Source organism: Quercus lobata, chromosome 10 (genome assembly GCF_001633185.2).
Source record: "Quercus lobata isolate SW786 chromosome 10, ValleyOak3.0 Primary Assembly, whole genome shotgun sequence".
Lineage (NCBI taxonomy): Eukaryota > Viridiplantae > Streptophyta > Magnoliopsida > Fagales > Fagaceae > Quercus > Quercus lobata.
This window is the reverse complement of record NC_044913.1, coordinates 5,969,032-5,990,232: the sequence shown is the minus strand read 5'-3', so window position 1 is coordinate 5,990,232 and position 21,201 is coordinate 5,969,032. Positions and strand designations below refer to the sequence as shown.

The 21,201-nt window shown below is 34.7% G+C and overlaps 1 protein-coding gene across 1 annotated transcript; it reads right to left on the bottom strand.

The window, feature by feature from the left end:
• Window positions 1-575: 575 nt before the first annotated feature.
• Window positions 576-4,519, bottom strand: LOC115963150 (protein-L-isoaspartate O-methyltransferase 1-like). Its single transcript, XM_031082045.1, has 4 exons — window positions 4,209-4,519; window positions 2,243-2,513; window positions 1,491-1,655; window positions 576-1,014 (listed from the first exon to the last, which is right to left on the bottom strand). Exons 1-4 carry the CDS (start codon window positions 4,476-4,478, stop codon window positions 764-766), a joined length of 957 nt encoding a protein of 318 aa, XP_030937905.1. The 5' UTR covers window positions 4,479-4,519; the 3' UTR covers window positions 576-763.
• Between the last annotated feature and the right edge of the window lie 16,682 nt (window positions 4,520-21,201).

Here is a 21,201-nt window from a genome sequence, read left to right as displayed (position 1 = left end):
AAAAGCTTGGAGATTGGCTACTAGATCTAGTGTTTATGCTGCCTGCCTCTGGACATGCTGAATTTTCTCAGGAAAGAATGGATTCCCTTGACATTGACGAACTTTCTTATTCTAGATCATCAATGTGGCAAACTCTTCACAACGAATCATTTAGGCCTTTACAGTTACACCAATGTAACTAGTGATCACTCTGAGATTTAACAGAAAACCCTCGCCAAGCAAATGGCCAGTTGATAAAGACTTAAGGTACATTCACATCATGGCATAAAAGAGAAATTACGGGTTTCAGAGACACTTAAGCATCTTATGTCACAAATTAAAGGAATGAGTATCAGATTGCAATTCAAATTAACTTCCTCTTCACTGAAAATTACGAACAATTTGAAGAGATTCACCTCGTCATTGGTTTTAGAGACAAATTGCTTACTATTCTGTACAAGATTGAATATTGCAATACTATTGTTAATTGTCCAAGTATGGAAATGGCAATGGCAGCTGTGCTAAATGACAACTTCATCGCACAGATGAAAGAGATTCTGACGTGTACAAAAGAGTAAAGATCAAAGATATTATGATTGAATGAATTAACCAACAGGCTTAAGACTATTATTATATAATCACATATGAGTATTCATAAAAGATCTAAAAGCATATTATATATACAAAAACTCTATAGAACTTGTAGCACAACCCAACCCAACTTCGACTATAACTACAGACCTCCAAAGTCTAGATAATTCCAGGTATGAAATTTACACTGCCCTCAGGCATTGCGCAACTGAGCATCTCGACTAGTAAGAGGCACATAACGAACAGAGGTCTCAGTTCGGACACTCACAGAACCATCCAGGCTCTTTTCAACCACCTTCAAATCTTGGAATATGCTTCCAACAGGAATAACCATTCTTCCTCCAGGCTTCAGCTGGTCAATAAGTGCCTGTGGGATTTCTGGTGCTGCTGCCCCAACATGAATAGCATCATAAGGTGCATGCTCTGGCCAACCTTGCCTTCCATCTGTCATTTGGATATCAAATCAACATTCAACAAGAATACGTACCAAGCTGATTAATATTTCATATTTTCACCACTAACACATTTTAAGTAAATCAAGAACCATGCAAAATAGAAACATTTTGGCAAGCAGCTTTCATTCAATGTCTCAACATAACCAAATGCGCCATAGGCCAACAAAAAAATAATCAGAGGGAGCCTACACTAAATTAAGTTGAATACAATTATGCTTTTTTTTTGGGGGGGAGGGGAGAGAAGAAAAGAGAAGGGCAAGATCCACCTAGATCATTATCATCATCAAATTTCCCCAAAAATGATATTTGCAAATAGACCTAATCATTTTAAACATGGTCCATGTAAGGGCATATTCTTATTGTATTATCACTTTATGACATTCTTATGCCAACTAGATTATTAGTATATTCTCTTCCTACATACATTATCTAAATCTCAAACTATGTGGGTTCTCAAATACATACCGCCAACATGCACTGCAAGGGAACCTTCTTTTAATAATGGAGCAGCAGCACTTTTCTGAATATTCTGGATTGACGAAGAAACCAATTCAGGAATATGTTCCACACCAACTACACAACCCTGTGGTCCAACCATTAATGCAAAACAAGCTGTCAAATACCCAGTTCCTGCACACACAAAATGATGGTAAAGGTTAAAATAAAAGAGCAATATGAAATCTCCAAACTGCAGTTAATTTAAGAAGGAAACTGCATAAGATTACACAGTTGGCTCAGATAATGGCATAAAAAAATCACTTAAAACATATATAAATATATATATATATATTTTTTTTTTTTATTAATAGATTATCTAGATAATATATGATTATGGGAAACCATGATTATATAACAACTGAAATTATGAAGTGATAAATTGGCACTTCGCTTTTCTTTACCTTTTTGTTCTGTAATTAAGGGAAAAGCAGGGGTGAGGGAGAAATGCAATCAGCTGCAGCTTCTACTTCTTATTCTTGAAGAAGAAGATGGAGTTAAAAGTAAAGACATAGTAAAACTAACTTAACCACAAACTGTCTACATGTCACATCATGCAGGTAAACCAAGCATATTTTCATCTGTCCATTTTATTTCAGAGAATCCCAAAGTTCTCAAATGGTTGTGCGATATTACAAAGAGACAATTCCTCATGAGATGTAAGGAAAGGGTAGCAAATCAATATTAGTACGAAAACACAATAGATGGTGTAAGAAGAGCACCTGAACCAACATCCAAAGCATGCATGCCAGGCTGCAAATTCTCCTCCAACAATTGAAGGCAAGTGGCATGCATATGAGGGGCAGAAATAGTAGCATTATATCCTATAGGCATGGGACTGTCATAATAAGGAGCATTCCCATCAGGTACAAACAAAGCCCTATCAACTTTCTCCATTACTTCAGCGACCTTCTTCGATCTGACCACACCATAAGTCTGCAAGTTCTCCACCATTGCTTTGTTCTTATTAATGCCACTTCCACTCCAGAATCGCTGAACATTAGCCCCAACCGCAAAAAATAAAATAAAATAAAAAATAAAAAGCTTCAGTTGAATAATTCCTTTTAAATCAAACTAAAAGAGAAAATTGAAGCCCAATTCTTAGAATGAACACAGAAACCAGACAGCAAAATAAATTATACCAAATGGAGCAAACTTTAAAAGCCTACTACATACAATAGCTGTAAATACCACTTCTATTAATACACAAATATTCATAAGCAACTTTACCAATGTGGCACACACACATATTTGCATCAACCCCGGATGGCAAACTTGAACTCAATCTCATTGACATATATACCTTGTCAAGTTGCATAGCCTCCACAACAGTGGCAGCTATGGGAAGAGTTTGTGTGTCCAAGGCTTTGGGACATGTATACAGTTGGATATCATCATTATAGAGGGTGCAATGAAACCCAATAAAAATGGTCAGTACAACATAATATGTCCACACTACTCGGTAGAAATTTACCTGTAAATACACAAATCAGACCGTCCCAACAGAACCATATATACCAATAATCTCAAGGAACACTTCTTTTGCACCAATAAATGGAAAATACGAACCCCATATAATTAATAACCAGAAATACAGTTGAGAACCTGATGTTTTCAGAAAGCACTAATTTTTGCAGAATACCCAAATGAATCAAATGCTAGCATGAATGGGAAAAAAAAAAATTCTCAAGGATGCACTAATTTAGTTTATACTCTTGGACTCAACTAACATATAATTTTTGCAGAAAAAAGCACCCAAAAAACAAGACTTGAATGCGTTTTTGCCTCCAAAATTTGGTCCAAAACTTGATTTTCATTCTCCGATTTAAAACGTCGTTGTTCCCCAAAAGAATTCTTAAACATATCAATGGAACTGACAAAATTAAAAAAATTTGCAAAAAAATTGCAATTTTTTTCAATTTGAAGATGCAGATTGTATTTCAAACAAGTGAAAACAACACCGCAATAAATTTCTTAATTACATTTTTTGTTGCGTTTTCAAAAATTGACACATTAGTTTCCAAGGTCTATGTAGTAAAATTTGTATATCTCTAGCATTACTCAATCCGAAATGAAAATGATAAAACCACAACCAATTTTACAACAAAAATCTTTAAAAATTTTAGGAAGCACAGACACTTCTTTTAGAATGCCACACCTGCGTCGTACCGTTTCATACTGCGCAGTTTCATGTTATAATTTTTCAAAAATTTCTCATGTCGCTCGCTGTGTCGTACCCGTATCGTGTATCCGTGTCAGTGTCGGTGCTTCTTAGAAAAACTTATATATCAATGAATGTGATTGATGTCATATCGACAACATAATAAATAATTTTTTTTGTTATGCTTTGAACAATTGGACACTATATAGTAAAATTTGTAGAATCCATAACATCACTAAAATCCAAAAGAAAACAGCTAAAAACTAAAACTATTATCAATTGGCTTATACAAACCAAAGTGTAAATGAATGCGATTAACACCATCCACAACACAATAAATTAACTATCAAGTAAAATTTGCTATATTTCTGGCATTATTCGATCGCAAATGCGAAAACAACCACCAATTCTAATAAATTTTAATCAAAATATTCGCGCGGGTTAAAATTTTCTCATGGCTTTCTCAGAAACCAAACAATACAATCAAACAAGAAAACTGTTCATAGAGAGAGAGAGAGAGGGGGTACCTCCATGGGGAAGAAGAAAGAGTTGCCCGTGAGGAAATTAGGGTTTGGGATGTGAGGGGAGAGAGAGTGATGAAGAGTTTTGGTAGCGCGTGATAAGAACAGAGAAGGAGAGAGAGAGTGATAACTGTAACAGCGACTTTGGGATTGGGGAAGAAGGAGAAGAAGAGTGGTGAAGGTTAAGCGTTTTAGAGGAGAAGGTGGGTGCGCACGATAGCGGCAACCATACGCTAACGATGCTTTTGCCTTTGGAGATTGAACAAATACATTCATATTTTCTCTCTCCTCTCTCTCTCTCTCTCTCTCTAGCAATTTCTAAATTCCAAATTCTCCCACATGGTTGCCACCTATGCCACTCAAATACTCTTGACTCGACATGTGTCATGCACAGTCTTTTTCGCGATAATTCCATCGAGTGATGTTATACCAACGAATTATTTTACAACATTTTTTTACAAACTATTAATGTGACAAATTCATATTAGTTTTAATCTAGACTCATTACTAACATTACTTTTTTACTTACTAATAAATAATCACTCACTATATTAGTAATTTACTAGCCTTTAAGAAGGCATAAGAAGCTATTCTATTTTTTTTGAATAAAAGTTAGTAATAATTTGGGCATCTATTATAAAAAAGAAAAGCAAAGAAAAGGCTAAATTTTAGGAAATAAAAAGATGAACATGAAGGAAAAAAAAAATTCTAAATTTTAGGAGTTCTCTTTTTTATTTCAAAATGAAATTTTTTATTTAACATTTATGACTCTATTTTTAAAAGAAGTTACCCTTCATTAACAAGAGTATTTTTAAATCATATAAAAGTCCAATTCAAAAAGATGAATCATCTTATATATAATATAGATATATTATCACACGCGCTTTGCACATGCGATAAGGCTTTTTTTATTTTGAGTTAAATGTAAATTTTCAATTTGATATTTTCTATTGTTAGTGAGGTTACAAATGAAGGGATTTTTAAGAAGTTAAAATTTAGGATTTTGAAAAGATATAAACTGTTGGGTTTAGTGTGTGCTAATTTTAGTCACATAACTTTTTTAATGTTAATCTATACTATTTATAAGAGGATTCACTTCTTTGAACTAGACTTTTATATAATTCAAAAATATCTTCATTAATGAAGAGTAACTTCTCTTAAAAATAGACTCATGAATGTTGAATAAATAATCAATTTATCTATACTTTCTACAACACCTACAACTATTATGTTTTGAATTCAAAAAGAGAACTTCTAAATTTTAGGCTTTTGTTTCTTTCACGTTCATCTTTTTATTCCCTAAAACTTAGCCCTTGCTCCTTTTTTTTTTTTAACTAAAATAACTCCTAAAATTTAGTTTTCTTTCCACTCATGTTCATCTTATTTTTCCTACACAATATTTTCTCTATATCACTACACCACTTTCAAACATATATTCAAAAAAGAAATTACACTTATTGCTTAATTTTAAAAAAAAAAAAAAAAATAGAAGAACTATTGAACACGTGCATAGAGGCTAGTACATATGTAGTCTTATAAATCTATTTGTAACCAAACTTTGTGTCCATGATATTGTAGATACCACAAAATTTAATACATAGATTTTACAAAATAATGTGTCATGGTCACTGATTACCAAAAAACAAAAGGTAGTTGAAGTCTACCTACTAATCACATTAATTGTTACATCAATTTATAAGCTTTATGTAGTAAAATTTGTAATACTCCTCTCATTCTCTTCACAACAATGTTAGAAATACTATTTTTTTTTTAATTTAATAATTACAATGGGAGATTTTAACCCTAGATTATGAGGTGTTGATTGAGTTACTATCTCCTAGCCTTCTTATTACTTTTCTACTACTTGAATAGATGATAAGTTGTTATTAAAACAACACCACTTTTATGTTGGCCCATCTATTTTTATTATACACCAATTACTTCATTGCAACCACCCATCTTAAAGATTATCAAAAATATTTGTTTATCTATAGACTTTTTTCTTTTTAAGAATTGTTTATCTTTAGACTGATTGTGTGCTTCATGTTTTTACTTTTTTTGGGAGGGCCTCATGGGTTTTTGTTATTGTTGTGTTTGAATGGACTTTCCCTGCGTAATAGTTTTTTAATACATTGGAGGCCCATTAGGATTTGGGCTACATGTAGAGGTAGCATTTGGGACATTAGGGTCTTGGGCTGCTCTTATGGATGATAAGATTGATTCTAGTTCTTTCAACTTCATCAATTGAGCTAGTTTTAGTAGTTACACTTATAAAATAGATAAATAAATTTAATAAAATTGCCAATTACTTCTAGTATTCTATGGAGAAACAGGTGTACAATTAACACCATTCTAAAAGCAAAATGTGCAGAGTTGAAATTAGACAAAGCACTTAATTAGGGTCATAATTAATTTGTATTATGGGTTGATAATAATTCACAGTGAGAGATTTGAATAAGTACTAGCGAATTCTATGTAAAAACCACGTAAAAATGTGTATAAATTTAGGAATAGTGTTACAAGCTTTCTCTCAAGAACAAACCTTCTAAGGTGTTCTAACCTTTGCACTTCTCTTATATTTGCCCTATTTCTTCTCTAGGGTATCTTATGTCCCATCAGCCTCTTCCTTCCTCACATTCATGATGAATGGAAACTTTTGGGGCTTATTTCACTGTTCATGTCAATCATTTAGCATTAAATGCAACTGAGCTAGACAGGTGACTCTTATTAATGCGGAGATTACTATAGAATCATCAGGAAGCTTTCCTCAAACAATCTCATACCTTCTAAAATTCTTCCTCGAGAGCTCAGCAGGTGCTTTGCCTTTGTTAATTCGGCATGGATCTTGACCTCAGATGGAATACTCGGTTAAAAATAATCCTCAAATCTAAGGTGGCGCCCACCATTTGATCTGTGGTCCAAGGTTTGATTCTTTTAGGAAGGCTTACTCTTAAAGTGGGCCAGTCAGTATTAGGTTTATTTTTGCCCATGGCCTGATGTTATTTGGACCATATAAACCATGTTCCTGCACTAATCATTACCTTAAACTTAAAGAGACAATTCTACCTTAACGTGCAAGCCACTAAGACATGGAAACTAACAAAGTAACTTTTAACTTTAAGAGATGCAATATTGACAAAATAATGAAAATAAGAAATCAATTGGCTCAACAAATAGTGAAGAAGAAAACCAAGTATTTTCATAATAAATTCCATCCAAACAAGGCCTTAAAATGTTTGCCAGATCTAGGTGATATATTTGTAAATAATGTAAGGGATTGACTTCCTTCAATAGAAACCAAATTCAAAGAAAGACATAATAACCTTAACCTATTTGATCTCTTCTGCTGTGACATCTGCTATAAGGTGCTCTCTTTGATTACATGAGATTTGAGAATTCAACAAAATAAAAATTCAAGAAATAAGGATTGAGGACCTAGGAGTTGTTTATAGAAATTCACATCAAGTTTTTTCAGTTGTATTGGGCCGATATCAATGCTCTTTCCTCGTTCATTCTGTAGGCACTTGACTAAAATTTTCAAAGTTCTAGTAATTACAGCTTTGTGGGAAAAAAGGAGTTCTGGTCCTTAAGATTTAGCAACTAATTTTAGGCTTTTGGCTTCAAGAATGCTTCCTTAGCAGGGGCAGCTCTACTTGAAAAGAATAATTATTATAATATATAAAGTTTATAAAAATTATAATTTTTTTATCCTTAAAAAATTTGTGACCACCCTAAAATTTTCACAAAAAATAACAGTAACAATATCAATAACAATAACAATAATAGAGCTTCATGCTCAAGAATAATTAAACATTAATAATGATTATATATAAATAATAAATATAGCGATAATTCGGTCTCAATTAGTGCAACTATATTACAATGAACTAACTAATTATCACCCATCATCCAATGGTTTCAATACTTTGTTTATCATGATATGTATCCAACACTTGTACTAGTATAACAACTAGTGCTAACCTAGACTAGGTGCACTAAACAATAAACAGCCCCTTACTCTCTTCTTTATAGAAAATAGTTTAGCCAATGATGTTTTTCCGTAATAACCCATTCATCCAATTATATTGCCACTTATGTCATATTGCCTCTCACATTTAAGCACTTTTTTGCAAGATTAGTAAGTTTCTTTAGTTGCTCTATATCATCTCGTTGACTTTAATCTATTGACAGTAATCGTAGAAGGCATAGGCCTCTAATTCTTTCAAATAAAACATTTATATATCCTATCAGTCAATATTGCAATTTTTTATTTTAAAAAAATTGTAACATATTTAAACAAGATTTGAGAATTGAACAAAATGGTAATTCAAGAAATAGGGATTGAGGACCTAGAAGTTCCTTATAGAAATTCACATTAAGTTTTTTCAATTGTATGGGACAATATCAATGCTCTTCCCTTGCTCATTCTTTAGGTACTAGACAATTTTTTTAAAAGTTCTAGTAGTTACAACTTTGTGGGGGGTAAAAAGAGTTATTGTTCTTAAGATTTAGCCAACTAATTTTAGAATTTTGCAATTTTACTTAAAAAAATGCTTTCTTAGCATTACTAATGGACACTAAGAAAGTGCTCTAACTTCTCTTAGGCAGTTGAATTGTAGTTCCTTCATTTTGAAGGCTTGTTGTTTTTCCACATATTAACAGTGTTAATTCGTGGACTAGTTGGGTTTTCTTTCAAGGGGTTTGGGAAACAGTTTTATTATTTGTCTTTCTCCTCTTCTTGATCTACAGTTCAAAGTCTGATATGTCCGCAATGGAGGAATTGACACAAACTTGGACTAAGTTTACACTTTCAAAGAGGGAGGGACTGGGATGTTGTTTAGAGAATGATCTTAGCTCTCAAGACCACATCATCGCAGCAAATTTTTTGAGGAAGAGGGCCCTCAACATTGATTCAATAGCTTGAACTTTTACTCCTCTTTGGCGAGTACGAAATGGGTTTCATGTTCATAACGTTGGAGAGCATAAAGTTCTGTTCATCTTTGACAATGCCGCTAATGTTGATAAGGTGCTAAGTGCTGAACCTTAGAGTTTCGACAAACACCTTGTGATCATGCAGCGTTATGATAAAAGTAAGGCAGTGGAAAAACTTGGTTTCGATAAGACACTGTTTTGGGTGCAAGTCCGTGGGTTGCCGTATCATTTTATGAATGTAAAAGCCACTAGAAAAATATGTGAAGTCCTTGGCCAGGTAATTCACTCCACTGATCCTACAGAATCTGAGGGAGGAAACTTTATGAGGATAAGGGTGATGATGGATGTCTCACTGCCGTTGTGTCGTGGTCGGGTAATTTCTATGGAGAATGGTAAAACTATGTGGATATCCTTCAAATGTGAGCAACTCCCTAACATTTGCTACTGGTGTGGTCGTCTAGAATACGATGATAGGGATTACAATCTATGGTTGGAGAGTGAAGGCAGGTTAACTGAGGATCAAAAACAATTCGGTCCAAGTCTCCATGCCGCACCATTTGCCCTATCAAGGAAGACTGTCATCTCTGTTCCAAGATTATATGAATCCAAACTGGGCTCATCGTCGAAGTATGTTCATCATGAGACAGAGAAGAGGGCTGAATCGGTGGTGATGAATAATGACGCCCCAATTCCTGATTCCGATCCGGCGAAGGTCAACAGTCAGGACAGTCCAGGTCACGTCACTCATCAACAATTAAGGGATGAAACTGTTACCATGGACTCGGGAAAAGTAACACATAATGTACGGGAATACAGAGATGATCCAATCAATGACTTTTCAATCGATCCATTGATTTCGGGGATTCATTACTCCAAGAATCAAGGAACCATGTCCTTACCCGATTTATTTGATGCCAAAATTAATGGGATTGATTCCGAGCTGAGTAAATTTGATCCCATTAAAGACCCAGTGCAATATAGCAATATTTCCCAAGATGCCATTAGTAAGTCACGTGAGAAGCAGGAGCAAGACAAGTCACTACAATTTCAACATAAGTGGACCCGATTGGCAAGGAAAGACACAGAGAATGAAAAACAAAAAAACGCAGAAAAAAGAGGGGAGGGTAGCGCAGAAACCAAAAGTGCTGAGAAGAGAGTTTTTTCCACAGATTTGTGATCTTTCTGAATTACCATGCAAGAAGAAGCAGGTTGTAAGGGAGGTTGAAGTATCAATTTTACCATTGGCGGAGGCTGGTAACCCGTCCTGCCAAGAATCATGAATCTCATTGTTTGGAAGTGTCGTGGGCTTGGGAACCTACGTACAGGGAAGGAGCTTGGAGATATTATCCAAGCAAAAGATCCTTCTATAGTGTCTATAGCCGAAACACTTACAGACAAAGTAAGTCTAGACCGAGTATTGCAGGAAATTGATTTTGATAATAAAAATAAATAAAAATGGGTGGTTCCTAAGGAAGGCCGTGGGGGTGGTCTTGTTCTCTTTTGGAAAGCATCAGTTAATTTAACAGTGGAAGATTCGTCTAAGTATTATATTGATGTATGTATTGAAAAGAGTACTGAGTAGGAATAGAGATTTACGGGTTTTTATGGTGAACCAGAAACAGCAAGATGAAATGACGCTTGGGACAGTTTACGCAAGTTAAACCACCACCTAAATACCCCACGGCTTTGTGCGAGGGATTTTAATGAATTAATACGACAAGATGAAAAATTGGGAGGGGCAATCCGATCCAATAATCAAATGCAACTGTTTGGAGATGTGCTAGGTAAGTGTGGATTTATGGACCTTGAATTTGTCAGTCCTAAATTCACTTGGAGTAGACACTTTGAAGATGGACGGTCAATCTGGGAAAGATTGGATAGAGGTTTGGCAAATAATGCTTGGTTCCAAAAATTTCTGGGTCACGTGTCCACCACCTCCATTGTGATTCATCAGATCATGTTCCATTATTCCTAAACTTGTTAGGCCAGGAACCTCCACCAAGGAAAAAGTGCTTCAGGTTTGAGGAGATGTGGCTTTTAGATAATCTTTGTGGGGAGATAGTTGAAGCTTCTTGGTGTTCCTCAATCAATGAAATAGGCGATAGTGCTATTATTAAAAAGGTGAAAAGGTGTGGGAAAGATTTGGCTTGGTGGAACCGAAATATTTTTGGGAATGTCATATTGGAATTAGAAAGGAAGCGGAAGATGTTGGTTCAAGCTGAAATGGAAGCAGTGAGTAGCGGACTAAATTTTCGGGTCAGAAAACTAAAGCATAAGATAAATATTCTCTTAGATAGAGAAGCCCGGATTTGGAAACAGCGATCACGTGTTCTTTGGCTGTCTAATGGCGATAGCAACACAAAAATTTTCCACACTAAAGCAACCCAAAGACATAGGAAAAATATTATTGGAGGCATAAGGGATGATCATAATTCTTGGCAGCAAAATCCCTAAGATATAGAATCAGTTATTCTAAAGTACTACCAAAATTTGTTCTCTACTTCCACTCCAGTAAATCAGGCCGCTACGTTGGATCATATACCACAAGTCATAACTGAAGAGATGAATCAATTGCTAACTGAAGAATTCATGGAACATGAAGTTGTAGCAACTCTAAAACAAATGGCACCACTTAAGGCACCTGGTCCTGATGGCATGCCTCCGTTGTTTTACCAACACTTCTGGCAAACAGTGAATCAGGTTGTTATTAGCTCCATCCTTTCCTGGCTAAATTCAGGTACATTGCCTTATCTTGTTAACCATACTTTTATTCCTCTCATTCTAAAAATAAAAAATCCAAAGTATATTACTAAGTATCAACCTATAAGCTTGTGCAATGTGTTGTATAAGATTTTTTCAAAAGTTCTAGCTAATAGATTGAAGAAGTTGTTACTCACAATCATCACTGAACACCAATCTGCTTTTACTAAGGATCGTCTCATCACTAATAATATCTTGGTAGCTTTTGAGACCCTTCATAGTATGAAAAATTATAAATCTGGAGATAATGGCTTTTATGGCTCTCAAGCTTGATATGAGTAAAGCTTATGATCGGGTGGAATGGTCTTTTCTTAAAAATTTGATGAGAAAAATGGGTTTTTGTGAAAAATGGATTGGCCTAATGATGGAGTGTGTTAGGACGGTATCTTATTCTGTCTTAATCAATGGGGAACTGAAGGGGTTGGTGTATCCTTCGCGAGGAATCAGGCAAGGAGACCCACTTTCTGCTTTGCACAAAGGGGCTGCATGGACTCATTAATAGTGCAGCAAGGAGGGGTAATATAAAAGGATTTTCGTTGTGTAGAGGAGGACCTGAACTAACCCATCTGTTATTTACAGATGATAGTCTTCTGTTTTGCAAGGCTACTTCAGAAGAATGTAAAAAGGATCTCCAGATCTTGGAATCCTATGAGCAAGCCTCGGGTAAAAAAGTTAACAGAAATAAGACAACCATTTTTTTTTTCAGCAAAGCCACTCCAGATACTGTAAAGCAAGCAATCAAATCTGCCATGGGACTTTAAGAAATCACTGAGTATGAAAAATACCTTGGCTTGCCTTCTTTGGTGGGGAGGAGGAAAAAAGAGAGCTTTAATTTTATAAAAGAAAAAATTGGGAGAAAGCTGCAGGGTTAGGAAGGGAAATTGTTATCTCAAGTAGGTAGGGAAGTACTTCTAAAATCTATCATCCAAGCTATTCCAACTTTTACCATGGGTTGTTTTAAGCTCCCATTGGGTTTATGCAATGATATTGAAGCCTTGATTAAAAAAAAAAAAAAAAAAAATTGGGGCCATTGTGGAGGCCGGAGAAAAATTCATTGGGTGAAGTGGGAAGTGTTGACAAATTCAAAATCAGTGGGGGGATCGGGGTTTAGAGATTTGGCTTTATTTAAAGACTCCTTGTTGGCAAAACAAGCATGGAGATTATTAAAAAAATACAAACTCTCTTTTCTACAAGGTTTTCAAGGTAAGATTTTTCCCCAATTGCTCAATCATGGAGGCAAAGGATTCAAGATCGAGTTCCTATGCTTGGAGAAGTATTTTGCAGGGTAGGGATGTGCTTCTTAGGGGTTCAAGGTGGCGGATAGGGAATGGGAAATCTATCAAAATTTGGCAACATCACTGGTTGCCAAGAAAAAATTCACCTTTGTTGTCATCACCTCCACTCCCTTCAATGGAGGATGCAACAGTGGATATTTTGATAGCGGCAGAACAAAGGCAGTGGAACCATGGGATGATTGATGGCTTTTTTGCTCCACAAGAAGCTGAATTAACAAAATCAATCCCTCTTGCATAAGCTGAATCTGATGATATAATTTTTTAGCCTTGGGCGAAGGATGGAATTTATACATGTAAATCTGGATATCGTTTCCTGAAGGAGGAGGCAAAGTTGGTAGTTCCGGATGATGGCGAAGGGTTGGATAAAAGCCTTTGGAAAAGGATTTGGTTGCTAAATGGTCCAAATAAGGTGAAGAATTTTACTTGGAGAGCTTGTCGAAACTCATTGCCAACCAAACTGAACTTAGTGCGCCGAACAGTCATTGAAGACCCCCACTATGATAGATGCCATGAAGCTAATGAACATACTCTCCACGCTCTTTGGTCGTGTCCAATGCTTGATGTTGTTTGGTTGGACTCTGAGTAGTGGGCATGCCAAACATCCACACAATCTCTGGACTTTAGGGAGTTACTTTTTTGGATTATGAGGGAGCACCATAAGCCTAAACTATTTGCAATAGCGGTTTAGGCGATATGGACTCAAAGGAATCAAACACGACAGCAGCAGCCTTGCTGTAATTTGCACCAACTGATGCATGAGTGTGAAGGAAAATTGGCTGAGTTCCTGGACATAAATCCTTTACCTCGGCCTCGCTCTTCGCAGCCTCAGGTTCATTGGCAACCTCCACAAGCAGATATGGTGAAGATAAACTTCGACGGAGCTAGTTTTTCGAAGACAAACACATCGGGAATTGGTGTTATTGTTCGTGACAATGCTAGCAATGTTCTTGCTTCTATGTCATAACAACTTCGTCAAGCATATTCAGCAAAAGAGATTGAAACAGTAGTTGCATGTAAGGCCCTTCAGTTTGCTTCTGATATTGGTATTAGAGTTGCTGTCCTAGAGGGAGGCTCACAAATTCTTATGAAAAGGTTAGGTTAGAGTGTTGAGGTGCTGTCTTATAGTGGAGCTTTGCTTAATGATGTGCGTCATTGTTCTAGTTTTTATAATCAATTATGTTACTCTCATGTAAAGAGAAAATGTAATAAGGTTGCTCACAGTCTTGCTAGGTATGCTAAGCATATCTCTGACTTTGTTGTGTAGATGGAGGGTGTTCCACCGCATTGTTTATCTATCATCCAAGCTGATTTAGCTGAAATTACTTAATAAAAGTTCATCGTCTTTCTTCTTTAAAAAAAAAAGCATTACTAATGGACACATAGTTGTATGAAAAATCATTTTTCCCTTTCAATAAGATTGAAGTTCTCTAGAAATGATAGCAATTGGTTTGGCCCTCTCCACCCTTTGCCTAACACTGTCAAACTTCTCTTCATTAACCTTGTAGAGGTGAAACATGGGATAACCTACACATCACAATAACAAATTAATATTATGTAGCTCTAATTTATAAAAACTTAAATTTGGAAAAAAAATAAAAATAAAAAACTAACTAACAACAACAATAACAATAATAGTAATAGTAATAATAACAATAACAATAACAATAATAGAACTTTATGCTCAGATTTTTTTTTTTTTAAAACAATATTCAAGAAGAATTAAACATTAATAATTATTATATCTAAATAATAGATACGTCAACAATTTGGTCTCAATTGATGAAAGTATATTACAATGGACTATATATTATCACGTATCATCCAATGATTTCAATACTTTTGTTTCTCATGCTAGTGTATGCAGCACTTGTCACTACAAAAAACTGGACCTATAGTGGCGTTCTTTGTAAACGCTACTATAGACATATTTATAGTTGCGTTCAAGGAATCCTATAGTGGTGTTTTAAAAAATAGGTCTATAGCAGCATTTCTAAGGTCCTATAGTGGCATTTGTCAATCGCCACTATAGGTCCTGGTCTTGACAAACACCACTATAGGCCCTTATAAGACCAGGACCTATAGTGGCGTTTGTCAAACGCCACTATGGTCACTTTTTATTTTAGTTTTTTTTTTTTTCCTTGTTGGGTTGGGTTGGGTTGGGGTTTTTTTTTTTAAAAAAAAAAAAAAAAAAAGAGCTGGAGGAGAAAAAGACCTATAGTGGCATTTGACAAACGCCACTATAGGCCCTTGACCTATAGTGCACTACAAGCACTTTTATTTTAGTTTTTTTTTTTTCCCTTTTTAGGTTGGTTTTTTTTTTTTTTTTTTTTTTAAATAAGAGTTAGAGGAGAAAAAAAGATCTATCGTGGCGTTTGATGGACCTATAGTGCGTTTGCAAAACGCTGCTATAGCCCACCAAAAAAGAAAAAAAAAAAAACCACCAAATGGGTTCAAGCCTACGGCATATTCACATATTCCTACAATATTTTTTAATTTTTTATTAGGAATATATATATATATATATATATTATAGGACAAAACTTAGGTACAGTTCCTTAGGTACAGTGCCTTAGATTCCCCACTTAAAATTTTGACATCTATCCAATTTAACAACCAAGCAAACGGTGTTAAAACTAAAATTTCTTTTTCTTTTTTTCCCTTCTTCCTTCATTTTCCTGTACGCTTCTCTTCCAAGCCACCCATGACCCTTCTCTTCCAAACCCAAAACCCAAAAAAAGAAAAAAGAAATAAAATAAAATCTCATATCTGACCCTTCTCTTCCAAACCCAAAACCCAGAAAAAAGGAAAAAGAAAAAAATCTCATATCTCTCTCTCTCTCTCTCGGTGTGTGTATGTATGTGTATCTCTTTCCTTTCTTCTTTTCTGATCTATGATTCTCTCTCTCTCTCTCTCTCTCTCTCTCTCTCTCTCTCTCTCTCTCTCTCTCTCTCGGTGTGTGTGTGTGTGTATGTGTATCTGTTTCCTTTCTTCTTTTCTATGATTCTCTCTCTCTCTCTCTCTCTCTCTCTCTCTCTCTCTCTCTCTCTCTCTCTCTCTCTCTCTCTCTCTCTCTGGACAAATTAATGAAAGAGGCTGTGACGATGGCTTTGTTGATGTTAAGAGTGTGGAAGTTTCGAGTATAGCTGAAAAGGGTCCGTTTTTTGGTTTGAAACCCAGTAGATCTGGCTTTTATTTTTTGATCTTTCCTGTTTGGTTACTGAGAAAATGAGGGAGAAAAGTCCGTTTTTTGATTTGAAACCCAGTAGATTTAGCTTTTATTTTTTAATCTTTCCTGTTTGGTTACCGAGAAAATGAGGGAGAAGAGTCTGTTTTTTGGTTTGAAACCCAGTAGATCTAGCTTTTTTTTTTTTTGATTTTTTTATCTTTCCTGTTTGGTTCTGCATTTTTTGGTTTAATTTTCTCTTGCAGTTGCAGTACAGGAAAAAAAAGGAAGAAGGGGAAAAAAAATAGTTTTGACGCCTTTTGTTTGGGGTTTGTCTGATTGTTAAATTTTACAGATGTCAAAATTTTAAGTAGGGAACCTAAAGTACTGTATCTAAGGAACTGTACCTAAGTTTTGCCCTATATTATATATTATATATGAGAGATGTTATGTCCACAATATTTTCACAATAAATCATAAGTAGTTAGTTGTTATTGGTTCAAATTTGAATCTAATACTAAGATTACTTTTTTTCCTTAACAATAACAACCAGTAACAACTTGCTAGTTAAAATTTGTTGTAAAAATATTGTGAAAATGTTGTTGACATATCATTTCCCTTTATATATATATATATATATATATATATATATATTTTTTTTTTTTTTTTAATGTATAAGAGATGCTAAGTTTACAATATTTTCACAACAAATTATAAGTGATTAGTTGTTATTAGTTCAAATTTGAACCTAACACTAAGATTAATTTTTTGCCCTAACAATAACAACTAGTAACAATTTACCATTTAAAATTTGTTATAAAAATATTATGAAAATATCGTGGATATATTATTTATATATATATATATATATATATATTTAAAAAAACAATAAAACCCCCCACCTACCCCCACTCTCCCATATCTAACCCTTATCTAAACGCAAAGTCTCAGACTTCCTTTCTCCATTTTTTTTTTCCTTATCTCTCAATGCCATCTCAGACTTCCTTTCTCTTTTTGTTTTTTTTTCCCCCTTATCTCCACTCCTCCATCTTTCTTCTTTTCTTTTTCTTTCACTCTTCTTTCACTTCACATCTGAATTGATTATTTTCTCTTCCTCTCCATTTTGATTTTATTTCTTTTGTTTTATTTGTGGTGGTGTTAATGTTTGTGGGTTTTGGATTTGCAAATGGTGTTGCAGCATACTGATTTAGTTCAAATTTGTAGATGGTGTTTGAAGCCATTGGTTGTATAGTTGCAGGTAAGTTTTTTTTTTTTTTTTTTTTTTTTTTAAATTATGATTGTTTTGGTCTATTTATTTTTTGATAATATTTTTGGTCTATTTCTTGTTTACTGTTAACTTTTCTTTGTGGGTCTCTGAGATTTCTGATTAATTTTTGTTAATTCTTTGTCTTATTTTTTTTTATATTATTGATGGGTCTATCTCAAGTGTGATAATATCTTTGTTAATAGAAACAAGAAAGTAGTGAAAAATTCAAAATCAATTTGATGATTTCTTTTTGCAGGTTGGTCTGTGGCGGCTGAATGTGTTGGGGTGGAGTTGCTATTATTATTATTTTTTTTAATTTTTGAATGTGAGCATTGCAACGTCCTCGGCCATCCTTAGCATGCTTTGCAACGTCCTCGGCATGCTTAACAATGTCCTTAGCCGACCTTGGCATGCTTTGCAACCTAGACGTCCCACATCGAAAGAAAACCCCCCCACTTTTTGCCTTATAAGCTGTGAAGCAAAGGGAGTAGTGTACCACCAAGCCACAAGAGGCTTGGTGGTACACTACTCCCTTTGCTTCACAGCTTATAAGGCAAAAAGTGGGGGGGTTTTCTTTCGATGTGGGACGTCTAGGTTGCAAAGCATGCCAAGGTCGGCTAAGGACATTGTTAAGCATGCCGAGGACGTTGCCAAGCATGCCTTAGGTACCCACACTATTTTTTTTTTTTTTTGGATGTGAGCATGTTGTGTTTGATTTTGAATTTTTTTAGGTGGGTTTGTGTTTCATTTTGAATTTGCTGGGATAGCTATAGTGTTTGTATTTTGTTTTGGTTTTTTTTTTTAATTTATTTATTATCTTTTAATTTAATTAAAAAAACTTTTTCACGTCAAAAAAAAAAAATCTTTTGATTACCAAAAATTAATTTTTGGTGGTTTTAAAAATGCCACTATGGCAAACGCTGCTATAGCCAAAAGGGCTTATAGTGGCGTTTCACAAACGCCACTATAGGTCCAATTTTTTGTAGTATAATAACTAGAGCCAACAAAGAGTAGATGCACTAAAAAATGTATTTAGTGTCTTTTTTATAGAAATTATTTTACCCAGTTATATCTTCTTTATAGAAATTAAAAGGTCTATCCTTACCTCTCACACTTCTGCACTTTTGTGAAAGATTAATAACGGTCTTTAATTGCTTTATTTCATCTTAATAACAATTAATCTCAAGAAGGTAGGGTTATGCAATCCTCTCTGAATACACAAAGAGTACTCTTGAATATCTATTGTGGGGTCGGAGAATTTGTGGTCCCGGCCCACTTCATAGTAGGGCCCAGACCCAAGCCGAGGAGAATAATTTCCGAGGACGCGAAGTAAAAATCCAAAAAAGGCCCAAATATATGGCCGATGACGATCTTATGCTCGGCACCTCACAAAACGCCTGAAGAAAAGGACAAACTTAGTACAGGGACAGGACAAGGGAGAAAGCTGCCAACACCGTAGTATAGAACCCTACTCCAGACCATGTTATTTAACTTTTCCAACCACCCCCAACCACTCTATGTATGGATTGATAGGACAGGTTTATACCCCAAAAAGTGAAACTTACACGTGGATACTGAAAGGGAAGTAAACACTCGTATAAAAGGGAAAGAGAGCCAAAGGGGAAGGGGATCCACCAGAAAAAAGAAATCCTACAAAAGGGAGAAGGGGAAGGATACTACGCTCCTCAGACGTGGTCCGAGGACTTAAACCCTACAAGCCGCACCGACGGAAAGCTTAGCTAGTCAAGCCAAGTCCACCCTCATATAAGCTTCCATGAAAGCCACGACTAAACCGCTGTCCGGTAACCAAGGCCTAACTTTTCAACCCCACGCTCTACAAATTGTATTGTTTGGGCCCTTTACGTATGAGCCCACAATCATGTGTGGGTCGTTACAAATTGTGTCCCTACATCTATCATTTTCAAACCTATTAAAATAAAGTGTTATCCTACCAGTCAATATTGCATTTTCAACAGGTGTTACGTTTTTTTTTTTTTTTTTTAATCTTTATCTTACAACTAAACTTTCAAGTTCAATTTTTTATTCTATCTCAAAAAAAAAAAAAAGTTTAATTTTTTATTTAAAAAATTATGACATAATAAATTACGTGCAACTCTAATTTTCAAAAAAATGTCAAACCTCATCAAGATCATTATTGCATTTTCTATGAGTTTTAAGTTTTCCTTCTTCTTTTGTCTCTCTTATGACTTAGCTTCAATTTTTTATTTTTAAAAATTTGTGACATAGTAAATTATGTGCAGCTCTAATTTTTGAAAACCTTTATTATTATTAACAACAAAAACAACAATATAAAAATAAGAAAATATAACAACAATCACAACAAAAATAATAATAACAATTTATTATTGTAGCAAAATATCTTATTCACAATCCAAAGGGGTTGGTCTAGTACTTTACTTTAGTGACACCCAAAATTTCATAAAATTCATAAGGTTTAGGTTCTTAGTTCAAAATTTTGGAACCACTCATAAGTCATAAAGGATTCTTTTTTTGTAATTATCAAGCGTGTGGGATGGAGACAATGACTACACATCCTAGAATAATATGAATTTAATTCTCAAGGAACCATGAGGGAAAAAGAGAGAGACAGATATTCTAATTGCCAAATAATTTGGGTTCACTTTATATTTTGAGGACATCATTGACATATATAAAGCCCGAAGTAAATTTTTTTAGCCCTTAAAACTGACAAAAGTCTGCACAAAGTTTTTTAATTATGCCCGTGAAAATTAACACTTGAAGCTGCTGACTTTTGCTCCGGTAATATTTCTCATGTTAAACGTTCAGGCAATTCAGTTGCCTATTTTCTTGCCAGACAGTGTAAGATTAGTAATAAGCTACAGGTTTGGATGGAGTCTGTACCAGAAGATATAACTTGGTCTAGGTTTCTCTAGATCTTTTCCTTTCCAATTCATTTGTGATATGATTTCCTCTAAATTTTCACTATTTTTCAACCTTCCTTGCACTTCAAGCTTAACCAATTAACTCCAAAATCATTTAATTAAATCAATTAACATTTAATTTAATCAATTTTATCCAATTTTGAGGAATTAATTAATGGTTGGTCTCATGGATTGAATCAGTGCATGAAACCCCACAATAAATTAAACCTGCAAGCAATAATATTATGATACTTCATTAAACTTAGTCTAGACTAAAAAAAGACCAATTAAAATTAAGAGTACACAATCACCTGTGGTTGAGACTTAATTCATGCATGTGCATATTACCATTAAAACTTGTTTCTTTGATATATCTTTTTTTAGTTCGATGGTCCGATTAAGGCTCATAAATTGTCATTTTGATCGTTATGATTTCAAGATTTATTTTTTGCTATAAAATTGGAATTCAAACTATCAAAATTACATTTTACCCCATGAGTTGATGTGATAGTAATATGCACATGAGATGCAAGTCAGAGTTGCAAAATGGGGTATTTACTAGTAGACAATCACTTTCATAGGAACACGCCACCTTTTTTTTTACCACTCACAATCGATCACTTCATCAAGTTGTGTATTAGACTTCCTTATACTAGAATTCTTCAACTATGTCTTTAAA

Coding starts and splice junctions, on each gene's coding strand:
- LOC115963150 (XM_031082045.1), bottom strand. CDS start 4,478: ATGAATGTATTTGTTCAATCTCCAAAGGCAAAAGCATCGTTAGCGTAT. Junction 2,514..4,208: donor CTTTCTTCTTCCCCATGGAG/GTACCCCCTCTC, acceptor GCTAATGTTCAG/CGATTCTGGAGTGGAAGTGG. Junction 1,015..1,490: donor CCTTGCAGTGCATGTTGGCG/GTATGTATTTGA, acceptor TCCAAATGACAG/ATGGAAGGCAAGGTTGGCCA.